Genomic DNA, 16,954 nt, shown 5'->3' with positions numbered 1-16,954 from the left:
CTGGTCTACAGGAACTTTTAAGTTCTTGTTTAATGAGAACTTTTAAGTTCTTGTATGCAGCAGCACAAAACTCCAAGGACCACTGTTAAACCAGCCTATAGACAGGAAGCACCATGGAGCCTGGCGGGGCTTACTTCTAAGTAAACATACGGGACTGTGCTCTAGATATGCTGTATTTTGACTTTTTATTTCTCATTAGTGAGAGAGGAAAGGCAAGACATTTGAAAATCCTTTGTAGTTCATGGATAATGTTGTGCTGGATCAGCCAAGTCACCCTGCTTCTGAAATGATGCAATCTGGTAGAAATCTTTGTATTTCCTTTAGTTATTTTACCCACATAAGTAGCTTAAATACTTTCCAATGGCTTTTCTAGCGCAAGGCCCAGGGCTGGTGTATGTACCATGAGCTCTGAGTGACTAACTGGCTGTAAACATTTTGCATCGTATAATAAACAGGCTCTCTGAGGAATCTGCCAAGGGGGAAGATTCAGGGTTCAGAGTTGTGTATACTTTGTATGGAAGCTACTTCAGAATCCCAGATTCTGTGCTTCAGATGGATGTGTGTTTGCTTTCAGAATTTATTCTTCTTTTAAGAAGAAGAGCTTAGAAATGTTTAGCCTGGATTGGAATTCATGCTTAAGATTTAAGTTGGTCGTGACCTTGAAGATGAGATGGCAAAAGTTGCTGCATGAGTCATATACTTTGCACCTCTATAGCATTTTTGAATGTTCAAATGTGTTTGACACATAGGATCTTCAGTTTTTAATATTTTGTCTATAGGAACATACATTTATCAAATGCAAGAACAATAAACAATACTTGTAACATTCATCCTTCAGCTTGCACTGGCATTTCAGATCATGATGTAATATTTATTGCGTAAGTTGATTTATATGTTTTGGTTTCTTCCCAGTCCAAAAGGAAATTCAGTGGATTAAGTCTGGTTATATACTCATTATATACTCATATACAGGAGCCATGCATCCATGAAATTCTCTCTTAGTTAACTATCTGACAAAATGGCTATATGAAAAAGAAATATTGGGGGGGGGGGTGGTTCTGATGCAGCTACATACATTGATTTGTGATCCTTAAAGCTGTAAGGATCCTTAACCCCATAAGATTCACCTTCATCAAGGTGTCTAAGGCCACCTAAATCTGTAACTGAGTTGTCTAAGCCACTATGTTGACTAGCTGTAGGAGCTGCAAGAGAATTGGTGGGGCGAGCATATGCTTCTTGCATTCCAGCGTTCTGTTTCCAAGCTTACGTAGACAGGTGTCCTGGAAGCTCATAAGAAGGACATGGCGATGCATGGTCAATACCTAGTACTGTGGTACCTCAGTTTTTGAACAGCTTAGTTCACAAACAACTTGGAACCCAAACACTGCAAAACTGGAAGTAGGTGTTCCAGTTTTCGAACTTTTTTGGGGGAAGCCAAATGTGCTCTGTTTTGCGTCCCCCTGTGTTTCCTGTTGCGCTGCTAGTTTGCTTTCTTCCCATTGTAACCCAAGCCTTCCGTTTCTGATTGCAGTGTTCTAAGGTGATATTTGGAGCTTACATTTGGTGCTTTTGTTTTCACTATTTATTTTGCGTTTTTTGTTTTGAGGCTTTTTCAGTTAATTTGTTTTTGTGACTGTGTGGATCCCAGTTCAGCTACTGATTGATTGATTGATTGTGTGACTGCGGAAATGGATAAAAGCCCCCCAAACAATGACTATCATCAGTGTAGGTAAGAAAAAATTGTAATTGTAATTGTAATTTCTATCATCTACAATATTTTTAAATTTATTTTATAGTACAGTACATTGATTATTGCTTTCATTTTATGGATCAATGGTCTCATTAGATACTGTAGTAAAATTCATGTTAAATCACTGTTTTAGGGGTTTTTAAAAGTCTGGAACGCATAAATCCATTTTGCATTACGGTACTTTCTATGGGAAAGTGCACCTTGGTTTTGGAATGCTTTGGTTTTGGAACAGACTTCCGGAACGGATTAAGTTTGAGAACCAAGGTACCACTGTACTTACCTAGAACTTGAATGTTTCATTTAGGTATGTTGGCTAATGGCTGTTGTTACACCTGTTTTCTATTATATTTTAGGGGTGGAGATCTTAAAGCATGCCACATCTTGTGGAAATGCAAGAAGAGAACAACTTAATCTTAGACAATCAGGAGGTCCCAGACTGCAGTCCATGGACTGCTAGGGATCCAAAAGATTCATTCAGGTGGTTCCAAGAGGAAGTATACAGAAGTACAAGGAGAACCACTTACTAGAACAGCAGTGGACAGGGGTATTGCTTGGCTCAAGCTCATGACGTAAATTAATTTATATCCATGCCGATTTAGGCTGGCTTTCAGAGAGAGATAAACTAAACTCTCGCTTTGGTTGTCAAGGCATTTATCTGAGCTACAGGATTTCCTGGGTCCAGTACACTTTATGTACACTCTGTTCCCCACATCTAATCCATTGGCAAGAACTGTTGCTTATGACAACTGAAAACATACGTTGTCCAATATATCTAACATGAGTTCTCTCTTTTGCACACACATAAATGGGCTTCCTTTCCTACCTGATCTAGCTGTTGCATGTGCTTTCAAGCCCGCTGTCACCAGACAGTACCAACCACAGTGGCCTCAGCCCAGTATACTTGAAGGAGCGTCTCCACCCCCATCGTTTTCCCCGGACGCTGAGGTCCAGCTCCGAGGGCCTTCTGGGGGTTCCCTCACTGTGAGAAGTGAGGCTACAGGGAAGCAGGCAGAGGGCCTTCTCGGTAGTGGCGCCCGCCCTGTGGAACGCCCTCCCATCAGATGTCAAAGCGATAAACAACTACCAGACATTCAGAAGACATCTTAAGGCAGCCCTGTTCAGGGAAGTTTTTAATGTATGACATTTTAGTGTATTTTTGGTCTCTGTGGAAGTTGCCCAGAGTGGCTGGGGAAACCCATCCAGATGGGCGGGGTACAAATAATAAATTGTTGTTGTTGTTGTTGTTGTTGTTGTTGTTGTTGTTGTTACTACTACTACTACTACTACTACAACTACAGGATATCCAGCAACCACAGGTCAGCACAATCTGAGCCCCAAGTGGAAAGGTGAAAAATGCTCCATGTGCAGAGCAGCAGATAAATCAAGAAAGTTAGCCGAGCCCCACATGATGTGCACTATATTGTCAAGTAATTAAGCAGGGGGAAGACTTTCCAGAAAACATCCTCCCAGTTTAGAAATAAGAACATTGCACTTAAGCTTGAGAGGTGTAAAAAGAGTGCTGTAATAATATTAGTATTGATATTATTATTAATAATAATTTTATTATTTATACCCCGCTCATCCGACTGGGTTGCCCCAGCCACTCTGGGCAGCTTTCAACACATATAAAAACATAATAAAACATCAAACATTAAAAGCTTTCTGATTCAGGGCTGCCTTCAGATATCTTCTAAAAGTTGTGTAGTTATTTATCTGACATCTGATGGGAGGCTGTTCCACAGGGAGGGTGCCACTGCCGAGAAGGCCCTCCGTACATCTATATAAAACAAACCCCTATAACAGAAACACATATCCACCCAGCTCTCTTTCTGAATTTCAGATAGTGGGTACTTGTCCTACTAGTAAACTTATAAGAGATATTTTATTTTTATCTTGTACTGTAAGTCTCAAGGACCGTGTTCACTGGGGTTCCCTGTGCCTGTTTTACCAACATCACAGCTCCTTATGTGGTGGTGAGCCTCAGCATCATCTTGCTTCCTCCAGCAATGCTACATGTGGGAAGGGCTCTCCTGCTATTGCTATGGTTTTACCTTCCCTCTGGACCAGTTAAGCTGGGGATTGACTGGTGTCTCCCTGGCAGCAGGATGTCCAGAGCTTGGGGTCCCTGTACCACCCTCTAGCATCTCTCCTGGTGATGGGAAACTTGTGGCCCTCCAGATGTTGTGGGACTCCAGTTCCCATCATCCACAGCCAGTGGCCAGGGATGATGGGACTTGTAGTCCAGCAACATCTGGAAGGCCACAGTTTTCCTCTCTGTACTAGAGAATAAAACGACCCTTGAGAAAAAAAGCATTTTTTTTTATATGTGGTGGACTTGTAAAAGGGTAAAAGAGTATTGGGAAATGATCCATAATGAACTGGAAAAAAATGTTTACAAGTACTTTCCCCCAAAACCCCAAAGTCCTTTCTGTTGGGGATAATTCAGACTGAAATTCCCAGGTGTCAAAAAAGGTTATTTATGTATGCTACTACTGTGGCCTGTGTTTTTTAGCCCAAAAATGGAAAACAAGCAAGGTCCCAACTAAAGAAGAGTGGCAACTTAAGTTGACAGAATATGCGCAGATTGCAGACTTAACATATAGAATAAGAGAACATGAAGAACATACGTTTAGAGAAGATTGGAAAAATTTATTGAATATATGGGAAATAACTGTGTACAGCTGAAAAAGCTGACAGCGTTAAGATAAATTCAACAGTGTAAATAAGTTATGATGGTTGTAATAATGGAATACTAAACGATGTCGTTTCTGTAAAATATGCAGGGATTTATGATATTTAAAATGAACCATGGAAAGAGAAGGGAAGTCATTGATATCTTAAGGATGTATAAATGAGAAAAATTAATAAAAATTATGTAAAATAAATAAATAAAATGACCCTTGAGAACAGAGAAGCTGGCCACCCACGATGAAGTGAAGTACAATGTTAGCTAGTCTTTCCTCGTTTTGTTTTATAAACCAGACATTTGTTTAGAAGTTTGGAAGTGAATGTTACTGTAAAGTCACCATGTTTATAGGCAGAAGTTTGGATAGTAAAACGTTGAAAGAGCCCTATGTTTCCACAATCTCTCCCTTCACCCTGACCCTATTGAATTGTTTGTTCTAACTCAAGGGAGTTACAGTGTCTGAAAAACAGCTCTCAAGGCTGAACAGTTCTCTAGGCGCCCAGGCAATCTTAATACCCTTTCACAACTGTGCAGCTTATTTTGTATTTCCATCATCCAAGAGTCAAATCCCAAATGATGTCTTTAATTTCTTTATATGAAGTATTTCTTTACTGCCCTGCTTTGAAAGATTACTAGGGCAGTGTTCAAAAGTGTGAACGAAATATTGTGCAGAACTTAAAATAAATACAGGCCCCATTTACACTAAACATTTAAAGCAGTATTATTCTACTTTAAACAGTCATGGCTTGCACCACAGAATCATGGGAACGTCTAGCAACTCTCAGTACAACTAACTAAAGTTCCCAGGCTTCGTTGGGTGGAAAGCTGCGACTGTTTTAAAGCTGTATAACGCTGCTTTAAATGTAATAGCGCAGACAGGGCCACAATTTTAAATCAGCAAGCATTTTAAAAAGGCAACACAGACACAAAATGCCAATAAACCAGAGGAGAATTTTAAAAAACCCTCAAAAATTATCTAGTATCTAAAATCTGTAGGTCTTCACTTGCTGCAGAAAATCTTGCAAAGTTGATGCCACATTCACCTCGTTGGGGAGGTGATTCCAGAGTCATGGGGCCACTTTAGAAAAGACCCTGCCCTTCGTGGAAGCGTTCTTGGAGCTGGTCTTCTCCAGGGAAGTTTAAGGCACAGACAAGCTAGTATGGGAAGAGCCATTTGGTTCCTAAGCTGTTTAGGACTTTAAAGGTAAGCCCTAGCACCTTCAATGGGTTAGCTTTGGAGCAAATTGGGAGCTAATGTAGAGCTTTCAAGATACAGTGGTGCCCCGCAAGACGAATGCCTCACAAGACGAAAAACTCGCTAGACGAAAGAGTTTTCCGTTTTTTGAGTCGTTCCGCAAGACGAATTTCCCTATGGGCTTGCTTCGCAAGACGAAACGTCTTGCGAGTTCTTGTGAGTTTGTTTCCTTTTTCTTAAAGCCGCTGAGCCATTAATAGCCGCTAAGCCGTTAATAGCCACTAAGCCGTTAACAGCCGCTAAGCCGCTAATAGCCGTGCTTCGCAAGACGAAAAAACCGCAAGACGAAGAGACTCGCGGAACGGATTAATTTTGTCTTGCGAGGCACCACTGTACTTGTGATATGAACTATATTGTAAGCTGGTTTTTATAGAAAAAAATTAATCCCCAAGGATTGATTTGGAAAGTTGCCTGCGATCTGGTGGTGGTTGGGGCAACAGGCGCAAGTTTGCTTTGTGAAGTTCGCCCTTTATTCGGAGCTAAGGAATGGAGTTGGTTTTGTTGTTGCTGCTGCAGTTCTGTTGCTTTGTCTATCGGAGGCTGGCACAACTTCTGACCCACCAAGATGAATATGGTCTGCCTGCCAGATGTTTGACAGCACTTGCCTCTTCCCACCCAGCCCTTCAGGACTTGGCATGCGGTAAAAACAAGAGGTTTATTAAACACTCAGTAAATGCTTTTGCATCACTGGTGGACTGTGTTTGGCTTGGTAGATCACACGCTTTGCAGGTCTGGTCTAGAAACTCCTCGCCATTTTTTGAAATGTTGCTGGGCTTACTTACCGATCCTAAACACGCTTCCTTCGAAGGAAGTCCCAGCGAATGAAGCGAGCCTTTACTTCTTGATAGCATTCTTAGGGTTACAGTCATCTTACACCTGTCCTTACAATTAGTGGCATTAGCATCCCTTGGTTACACTGAGACAGGCATGAAGTTAGATCTGAAAAGCATTTCTGTGCATCTTGACCAATGTTTTCCTATTGTGCTGAGCCGCTTTGGTGACTTGCTGAAATCTGGCTCCTTGAAAGATGCACCGGGCAGACTTTTCTTATTTGAGGGTTGCTCTCAAAAGAGCTTCGTTCCCACTTGTGACACAACAGGGCTGAAACATGATTTCCGTCGGGCGGTTGGACTTATTCTGGCAATGTGCAGGTGTCATCTGCCTAGATCTTTACCCGATCTTTGTCAAAGTATTCTGTGAATTTGTTAACTGGGGCAATACATAGAGACAGTAATCTCTCCTTATCTCCCTGGTCTTCCTGATGTAGCACTCAAAATGACTCGTAATGTGAAGGGAGGGAAGAAAAGAAGGTGGAACTGTCTTTCTAGACAACCCATTGTGTACAACATCAGTTGTTGCCGAGTTGTACAGTGTCAGGTTGAGTACTTAATTTGTTCTGGAGGTCCGTACTTAACCCGAAACTGAAGTACCACTTTAGCTAATGGGGCCTCCTGCTGCTGCCGCGCCGCCGGAACACGATTTCTGTTCTCATCCTGAAGCAAAGTTCTTAACCTGAAGCACTGTTTCTGGGTTAGCGGAGTCTGTAACCTGAAGCGTATGTAACCTGAAGCATATGTAACCTGAGTTACCACTATTTCCCATCATTTCTGGCCTCTGGCTGTGGCTAAAAGAGGACCACCAGGTCCCCACCAATGGTGTTACTGGCCACCCTGCTCCTTTTGGAAGAGACTTGCAAGGGAAAATCACAAGTTCTTGGAAATCTCTCGGAGTGACCTGTACGTTGTGCTGCTAGAGGATTCATTTGAATGAAAAGCAGCATAGAAACCCAGTGGTACCTCGGTTTTCGAACGTCTCCGTTGACAAACATTTCAGTTTTTGAACGCCGTAAACCCGGAAGTAAATGCTTCGGTTTTCAAATGCGCCTCAGAAGTCGAACATGCCACATGGCTTCAGCTGAGTACAAGATCCTGAGGCCTAGCTGTCGGCTATTGAGTTTTCAGCTTTTGAACGTTTCAGAACTCAAACAGACTTCCGGAACGGATTACGTTCGAAAGCCGAGGTACCACTGTATAACATAATAAATCAATCCAAACCAAACCTTTGACCTGCTAGGCCTCCCTGTTTGGCCTGCAAGGTTGTTTCAGCCAAGGCATGTGCACCTAACATATCTGTGGGGGACAGACATGATGTCAGGTGTGGAACAGGTAGTGGTGGGCCTTGGACAAATGAAGCTTTGCAGGATTGCCTGTGCTAGTTGGGAACTGCTTCAGGCAAAGTTTCAGTAAGTGTTTGGGAAGCCTTGCATACTCTTTTTTGACCATGCGGTTTGATTTCAAACCATATGGGCAAGCCAGGGCACCTGATGTATTTGTGGCATCGGGTGATTGACAGGTGGATGACCCTGCCCACCTGTCAAGCTTGAACCGCAGGGGTGCTTGGAGATAAGGATCTGACCTGTCCGCCAGATCCAGATTCCCCGCCTCTGATTTTTAACGTCACATATAAAATTCTGCTCTTTGGCGTATTTTCAAGCTGCACAGAGCAATCCTTTGCATGGTTACTCTGAAATAGTACTTTGTTCTCCAGTGCTGTAGACTGGCTACCTAAAAACCTTCATAGCTAAGGTTTAACTAAGCAGTGACCTTGTAATAATAATAATAATAATAATTTATTATTTGTACCCCGCCCATCTGGCTGGGTTTCCCCAGCCACTCTTAAACATCTCTCATTTGAAAAGAAAAGAATATTTTTTCCACTCCCCTCTCCCTTCTGGGGCCCTCACATCTCTCTCTCCAGGTGAATGAGGCTGTAGGAAACCTTCCTTTAGTGTAAATATCAACCTGCTTTGTTTCCTTTAGTGCTTTGTGATAAGCACACACAGCTCTGTACAAAGAGCTCCACGTGCCCAACCAGCAGATGTTTGATTCTGGCTTGGGGAAGTCCCCCAAGTTTGTGTTTAGCAGGACGAGCCAAGCTGAAAAAAGCCTGGGGGAGCATTTCTGTTTAAGAGCGAACTCTGTGGCCTGCCTATTTCCCTTTTTAAAAAATGGTACGTGCATATGATGTGACCAGTCTTGAGGAGGGGAAATCATTTTTGCCATTGGGAAAACGACATCCTTCTTGAAGGGCTTGGCTACATTGGGGAGCAAGGGCTTAAAAACCTCATTTTTCTCAGCCTTGAATAGGAGAAAGCATTAAAGCACCGCTAATTAATGAACGACAAAGGACTTCCGTGGTGGTTAAGTCCTTTGCAAAGCAATTGAAAGTCCAAAGGGCGCTGAGGCAGAGGGGCTTTAGATGACAAAGAGTTTCACAGAACCGAAAAACCATTTTTGCAGCGTGAACATTAACGCTCCCCCTTCACCCCCAGCTCAGGTTGCCCTCAGGGTCGATGTGGGTTGGGAGAACAAGAGCAAAGTTGCCTAGAAATACTATCCTTAAGAAACCTGCTTGTGACATCAAAGCTCTCCCCTATTTTGTCTTTTGTTTGCTTCATGTGTTAGGCAGTGTAGACACCATACCATTAAAGTGCTGCCCCCCTCCCCCGATCCTGGGAAATATAACTTACCCTGCACCCTCAACAAACCACAGTTCCCATAATTCTGTTTTTTTTTTTTTGGGGGGGTTGGTGGGGATGTGTTTTAAAGGTATGGAGCTGTGTTTGAAATTAGCCAGGCACCAAGTGCATTTGGCACCTGGATTTCGACCACTTTTGCAACCAAGTGAAGATGGCTGAGGGTCATGTTAGAAACGCAGGAATAATAATAATAATAATAATAATAATAATAATAGTAATAATAATAATAATAATTTATACCCCGCCCATCTGGCTGGGTTTCCCCAGCCACTCTGGGTATATAAGCTGGATGTCAAATGGCTCCTTAAAACCAAGGTTACAGTCGCCAAAACAGAATGCCGTTTTGGTACAAGATGGCTCTAAAGTCATACAGTCAAATCTCCGTCCCCGAATGCCTCCGTTTTGAAACGTTTTGGCTCTTGAACGTCGAAAACCCAGAATTAAATGCTCCGGTTTTTGAACGTTTTTTGGACACGGAGTGCAGGAAGCTCCTGCAACCAATCGGAAGCCGCGCCTCGGTTGTCGAACATTTCGGAAGCTGAATGGGCTTCCGGAACGGATTGTGTTTGACAACCGATGTTTGACTGTATTTTTCAAATGATGGGCCGACTGCGATTGATTCTCTGTTAAACATCTGGGTAGTGCAGATGAGCACCTTGAACAAGTTGAAGAACTTTGAGAGCTTAAAGAACAAAAGTCACTTGATCCAGAATATTTGGAGCAATAATTGGCCCTGAGACTTTGAAAAGCTGGTGTCTCTGGATCACGTTTGTCAGTTTTGTTGAATTAATTAAGCTAAATGGTTTTAATTGGATTTTGAATAAATGTGCAGTTAATTGTCACTCTTTTGAATTTTATTGTGCTATTATCTTCCTTAGTATAATGCTTCCTTCCATATAATGCTCTGTACACTGAATTCCTGCTTTTATAATCATGTAAGCCTTAGTCCCTTAACAGAGGGTGTGTGTGTGTGTCAGAGAGTAAGGGAAATTGATGTGTAAAGCAATATTTTATCATTCAAACAGGTGGCTGAATCCTTTATTTGTTATCGGTCATAAAAGGAAACTAGAAGAGGATGATATGTTTCAGGTACTCACCGAAGATTCCTCTAAGGTGCTTGGGGAGGGGTTGCAGTGGTAAGTAGATAACAGAATATCAGTGATTGTATTTGGATTTTTTTTATTCTTCCACAGCATGCACCAATCTGTCTCTTCCCCAGGTCAAGGATTTTTGAAATGTATGAGAGGCGAAACCCTATAGTACCAGCTTTCTGCTCTATCTCTGCTTGGTGTGCTTGTATATTGGAGTTCTTGTGAGGCAAGACAGGTTTTTCAATGGCTCAAGTATCAGAATTGCCTTGGATTGCATTTAAACTGATTTCCGGCTTTCTCTGTGTTGCGGAAAGTACCGTAACCATTTTGATAGATCTCTCAATAACTTTGTAAGTGCGGGCTTATTCTGACCTGTGCCTGTTTATAGGGTCAACTTGTCCTTGCAGGAAAAGCAAACAACTGATGCTTGACTGCTCCCATAAGCTCAGGAGAAGGCCTCTCTCTTTTCCAGCAAATTATCACAGTTCATCTTATGTTTCTATACAGTTGATACATGAAAGCGATCATTTTGTGGACTGATACTTGTCTTTTCCTTTCTTTCATTTTCTTTCTCTCTCTCTGCCCCCCTCCCCTTCAGCATCCTTCACTCATGTTTTATTTTATAGGTACTGGGACAGAGAAGTGCAAAAGGCAAAAAAGGAAGCGAGGGTGCCACATTTAACAAAGGCGATTATACTTTGCTACTGGAAATCTTATCTGCTTCTGGGATTTTTCACGCTGATTGAGGTAACGCAATGAAAGAGATGCGCTGTAAGATCATAGAAATCATAGAATCATGTAGAGTTGGAAGGGACTATGAGGATCATTTAGTGCAAGCCCTTGCAATGCAGGAATAACAGGGATCAAACCTGCGACCTGGACATGATTAGCACCACGCCCTGACCAGCTGAGCGGATTTGCAAGGCAGAATTCGGTGTGGTGGTCCTGCTCTCTTCCTCTCCCTTTCCCTCAAGCCTCTATGTGCTGAAATCCCACCTCCCCTTTCCGAGCTTCGATACCCTTGCAGCTTTCTCTTTAAATGTGGAAGACAACAAATGGGCTAGAGACACTAGCCTCAAGCGGTACTCCTCTGTGTATTTTGGGTTTAGCGCCACTAATTAAAGCTGTTTTTCTGCCTTCAGGCAAAGCTACAGGCTCAACTGACTTCACTTTGGCTCCTCAGTTTGATTGCTTTTTCTCTAGGAAGTGTCACATTCACACAATACCTTTAAAATGCTATGATCCCACTTTAAACCTTCGTGGCTTCGGGTGCCTGTAGTTTGTCAAGGAGGCTGAGAGTTGTTAGGAGACCCCATTTCCCTTCCAGAGCAGAGTGGCTTTAGGAACCAGTCCTTCTTAGGAAACTCTGAGATTTGTAGCTGTGTGAGGAGAATAGGGGGTCCCCTGACAATTCTCAGGGACGCAGGTGGTGCTGTGGGTTAAACCACAGAGCCTAGGACTTGCTGATCAGAAGGTCGGCGGTTCGAATCCCCGCGACGGGGTGAGCTCCCGTTGCTCGGTCCCTGCTCCTGCCAACCTAGCCGTTCGAAAGCACGTCAAAGTGCAAGTAGATAAATAGGTACCGCTCCAGTGGGAAGGTAAACAGCGTTTCCGTGCGCTGCTCTGGTTTGCCAGAAGCGGCTTAGTCATGCTGGCCACATGACCCGGAAGCTGTACGCTGGCTCCCTCGGCCAATAAAGCGAGATGAGCGCCGCAACCCCAGAGTCGGCCACGACTGGACCTAATGGTCAGGGGTCCCTTTACCTTTACCTTCTCTGCGCCTGTAATAAGCCACAATTCCCAGAATTATTTTGGGGGCAGCCACAGTTGTTCAAAGTGGTATCCTAGTGCTTTCAACCTATAGTGCGCATGTGCCCGGTGACTTCAAATGCAGCAGTCATAGTGCTGAGAGTATGCCGATGTTGTCCCACATTTAGCCACAGCACCCAGGTAGGTCCTGTATTCCCTTTATAGCCTGTAGTCTCCAAGAGGCAACTGATCGTGTCATTTTTGGTAGGGTGTGGACAGATGAGGGCTCCTAGACAGATTATTTTCAGAGAGCTAGTGTGGCACCACAGCAAACAGATTGCGCTATGAACCTGAAAGTTCCAGGTTCAAATCCTGGCATTGCTTTGAATTTTCCAGGTAAGCATCTTTCCCCCACAGTCTGACTCGTGCTCTTCAACTACACCATTGTGTCTAAGCACGTAGCAAAGCTTAGATGCAACTGACCGGCGTAGGAAGGTAAAAAATAGTCCCCATAATGTGCAGGAACATGTTCTATTATCTACGAAACAGTGGACTAAAATGATTTGATGTTTGCTGGTCAAGATGATTCTACTTTTGAAGCACTATTATGATTCTGCTGCGTTTTTTAAAAGCCTCTCCCCCACCCTCGCTTTTCTCCCCACTCTTTAGGAAACGCTCAAATTAATCCAGCCAATATTTCTGGGAATGATTATTGCTTATTTTGAAAACAGTGGCTCGGATGTTGCCTTGAAATATGCCTATGCCTCCGCAGCTGCCTTATCCGTGTGTACGCTGGTTTTGGCCATCTCTCACCACTTGTATTTTTATCATGTACAACGTGCCGGCATGAAGCTTAGAGTGGCCATGTGCCACATGATTTATCGCAAGGTGGGTAATATATTTCCTTTATCTCAATAAACAGGGCGCTTAAATATGTGGGGTCTTGCCTGGCTTTGCATATACTGAAGCAACTCCCTTTTAAAACATATGCTTGAAGTTGATAGCATTAGGAACAGGGGGGGGGGGAATAATATTTGGATTGTGATTAGGTTTTGCACTGGATCTTTGTTCAGAGATGAGGCTGTGAGGGCTGACATTTTGAAGCAAAACACTGCAAGCTGGAGAGGCCTTGGCAGCCATTATCCACACTCCTAGACCTTTACAGGAACATACCAAAAGAGGCTAAGAAGAAAGATTTAACTGTCAAGGCCCAGGAATGTGGGCTGATGCTGGGAGGGTGAAATACAGGGTAGTAGTAAATCAGTTTCCAGCGGCTTCTTGTTTGTTACATGGCGGGCCTAAATTTTGTTTTCATTCTTGCCCTTGAACTCAGGAACTTGAACCTTCACTCCCTACCCCAAATGTCTCTGACAAAAAAATTCCTCCTGTATCTGCAATATAAGACATGGGTAGGCCTGGGTGATATATCGTCCAAAACCAATTTGAAGTCCATATTGTGATAACTGTTTCATAATTTTTGACTTGGCAATATATCATGAATCATGATGTGTGTTTTTCTACTATGCAAAAATAAGAATGGGGGAAGATCGGCGAAACCAGCCAATGCCTCTCCATAATTCCATCCTTATTTCAGACATTATGATATATCAATATATTTCAATGTTTAGGTGGTGGTATATTGGTGTTGAAAACCAAATATTGCCCAGCCCACATGGGTGGAATACATTTTCTTTTCCCTGTTAATGGCTGCATTCCTTGGGGTTCTTTTGTTGGGGTCAAATGTTGATGGTTAAACCAGCAATGGCCAGGACCAGAAGGGGCTGGGGCCATTCTTCTTCTCTTTCATGCCCCACCTAGCAAGTTGCTGACAGACGGACCGATCGCTATTGTCTGAACTGGTCCCTTGCAGATCTTATAAGGTTGTCCCAAGGGAAAGAGATAATTGCTAAAGATCTAGGACTGAATTAAAATAGCATGCTTTTTTTTTGGCAAAGAGATTGGAAAATTGGGATGGAACACACTTATGAATGAAAACATGGGAAATTGGCATGGATTGGAACTGGACCCACCCATTTTCTAGTAGTTTTGCTAACTAGTCTTGAAGGGGGCCAGGACTTTGATCCTTTTTATGAGCCCTGCAGCAGGGTAAAATTCAGTTGTTTGCCTAGGCATTGCTGTGATCTATGGTGGGAGATGCTTTCCCCATGGAACCAGTTTATAATGATCCATCTAAGGTGCAGCTAGCTAGCAATTTAGCCCCCCCCCCCCCGTCTTTTGTGTGTGTGTGTCTGTGCTGGGTTGGAACCCTAGTGTATGCATATATATGTGTGTGTGAGCTATGTCTCTAGTCGTCTTGGTAAAGCTGCATTTGTTTTTAGTGCATTTGCTGATACCTGGGAAATCATCCCTTAGGAGTTATCTTGTAATGGAGTAAGCACATGGCTTTCTTGTACATAAACATATCTCTGAGGTATTAATTTGCCGTTCCAGATGAGATAACTCAAGTCTGTTATGGGATTTAATAAAATAATAAAATAGCCTTTATATTGAACGCTGCTTGTGGAGAGTAAAAACCAGTTTGGTGGGGAAAAGACAAATGGGCTTGTGTTGTTCTCTTATTGCTTTATTTTTAGTAATGCAATTATTTTTTTCTGTTTGATCTTCACACATTGCAGAAGTCCTGGAACACACTGAGCATAGGTCTTTGTCAAACTGTGTATTGGGTGTGTGTGTGTTTGTGGGGAGTAAAGTGGTTGCAATTTTCTCCACTTCAACCGGCACACTGTGCTCACCATTAAACCATGGTTAATCTTGACCATGGTTTAAAGTAACGTGTGAGAGGCATTGTTATGTGCTGTTTGAGGTTGGAATTGGTTTTAGTTTTGAAAAACAACTTTTGGATAATGATGAGATCAGGGTAGTTTACGGTGCGCCATTTGAAAGATATAGGTTTGTCCTTGTGAGTCATGTTGCCTCACTTCCAGATTGTTTGGAAAAAGTAATGTTGACAGGGTGTGTTGGAGGAATGATGCTGATTTATAAAGCACATCACTGTTTGGTGGTGGTGTTTTGCTTAGAAACCTCAAAAGACCAGGATCTGGACACATTGAATTGTGTACACAGATTGGCCTCGAAGTCAAGGACTATTGAGTACAAGGTGTTCCTCAGTAGAAGATCCCGACAATGCGCTACAGCATAGATATGCACAATAAGAAGCTCTGTACTTAAGATGTTGCCAGTATTGTCATGTGAGAGGTGCAGGAAGAGAAGCTGGCTTCATTCCCAGTTCTTTTACTTTCTCTAAAACAAATCCCACAGAAATCCTTTCATAACAGTAGAAACCTTCAACAGTTACGTTCTTCTAATGCAGGAACTTATCGCCCATGTATGTTTTGAAGATACACCTGTTTACCCAGGCATTCTCTTAATCTTTTGACCTGCCTCTCATGTTTTAATGGGATTGTTTTGTGGCTTATTTAAATTATGGATGTTTGTAATACCTGCGCAATTGGTCTTTAAACTTGTCAACCACTGGGGAGCCTATTTTGGTGGCTTATAAGGACAAAAGAGCTTGCTTGATAAGCCAGAGCCTCATCTAGTTCAGTATTCTCGGGGGTACCAACCAGATATCTGTAGGGAGCCTTCAAACAGAAACTGAGTGCAACAGCACGCACTCCACCTGTGCGATGTCCAGCAAGTGATATTGACAGTGGGCTATCATGGGTGATAGCCATTGATAGAGTGTTAGCTTTCATGAATTTGGCAAAACGCCCTTGAAAGCCATCCCAAGTTGGTGGTCATCACTATCTCTTGTGGGAGTGAGTTCAACTGTGTGAAGTACCGTATTTTTCGCCCTGTATGACGCACTTTTCCCCCTCCAAAAATGAAGGGGAAATGTGTGTGCGTCCTATGGGGCGAATGCAGGCTTTCGCTGAAGCCTGGAGAGCAAGAGGGGTCGATGCGCACAGACCCCTCTCGCTCTCCAGGCTTCGCGGACCTCTCCGCAAGCAGCAGGAGCGCTCCCGCTGCTTGCGGAGAGTTGCCTGCATGCCGAAGCCTGCGCGCGCTGAGCTCAGCGCGTCCAGGCTTCGTGGACCTCTCCGCAAGCAGCGGGAGCCAGCGCTGGGCTCCCACGGCTTGCAGAGAGCTGCCTGTTTGGGGGCTGGGGCGGGGGAAGCTCGGGCCTCCCTCGCCCCAGCCCCGCGCCTGGGGAGGGAAATAATTTTTTTCCCTTTATTTCCCCCCAAAAAAACTAGGTGCACCTTATGGGACAGTGCGTCCTATAGGGCGAAAAATACGGTAGTTTCTTTTGCCAGTATTGAATCTTCCATCTTTACTGGAGTTCTAGTATTATGGGTTATGTGAGACATTTCTCTGTCCACTTTCTCCCCACCAGATAGAATTTTTGACACCTCTACCATATCCCCTCTCCTTCCTCACCTTTTCTCTAAACCAAGGTGGATAAAAATCAATGCTTTTTAAATAAGTAAATAAATAAATAAATAAATAAATAAATAAATCAGATTTTTTAAAAGTTTGAATCTGATTTTTAAAATAAAATGCTTTTGGAGTAAAAATCTTTCTAAAGTTTTCTATTTAAGTTACATTATAAGCCAAAGGATATTCATCAGGAAATAAGGCTTTGTTTTAAGTTTTTCATGTGTGCTGAAACTCAGTCTATGGTTTTTTTTTAATCGTTTAACCACATCAGTTAACAAACATGGATACATTTGATTTAATTTGATTTAAATCAAATCCACCCTGCTCTAAACTAAGAAGTCTCAGGTGTTGTAACCTTTCCTCACAGGAGACTTGGTCCATCCCCTCGATCATCTTGGTTGCTCTTTCTGGACCCTTTCTAACACTATAATTTCCTCTTTTTTTTTTTAGATGAAGTGACCAGAGCTGTACATAAGTGTGGCTT

At 42.9% G+C, this 16,954-nt stretch overlaps 1 protein-coding gene and 1 long non-coding RNA gene across 2 annotated transcripts in view; one reads left to right on the top strand and one right to left on the bottom strand.

Annotated features, from left to right (window-relative positions):
- ABCC4 (ATP binding cassette subfamily C member 4 (PEL blood group)) overlaps positions 1 to 16,954 on the top strand; it is a 158,576-nt gene that overhangs the window by 5,722 nt on the left and 135,900 nt on the right. Inside the window, exons 2-4 of the mRNA XM_081857981.1 lie at positions 10,255 to 10,365; positions 10,947 to 11,067; positions 12,739 to 12,957. Coding sequence (XP_081714107.1) covers positions 10,255 to 10,365; positions 10,947 to 11,067; positions 12,739 to 12,957 — 451 coding nt within the window. The remainder of the gene's footprint in view (positions 1 to 10,254; positions 10,366 to 10,946; positions 11,068 to 12,738; positions 12,958 to 16,954) is intronic.
- The window catches only part of LOC309339976, a 637,095-nt gene that overhangs the window by 569,779 nt on the left and 50,362 nt on the right, over positions 1 to 16,954 (bottom strand). The window lies entirely within an intron of this gene.

Source organism: Podarcis erhardii (genome assembly GCF_964252035.2).
Source record: "Podarcis erhardii genome assembly, chromosome: 4".
Lineage (NCBI taxonomy): Eukaryota > Metazoa > Chordata > Lepidosauria > Squamata > Lacertidae > Podarcis > Podarcis erhardii.
This window is presented reverse-complemented; position numbering and strand designations above follow the sequence as displayed.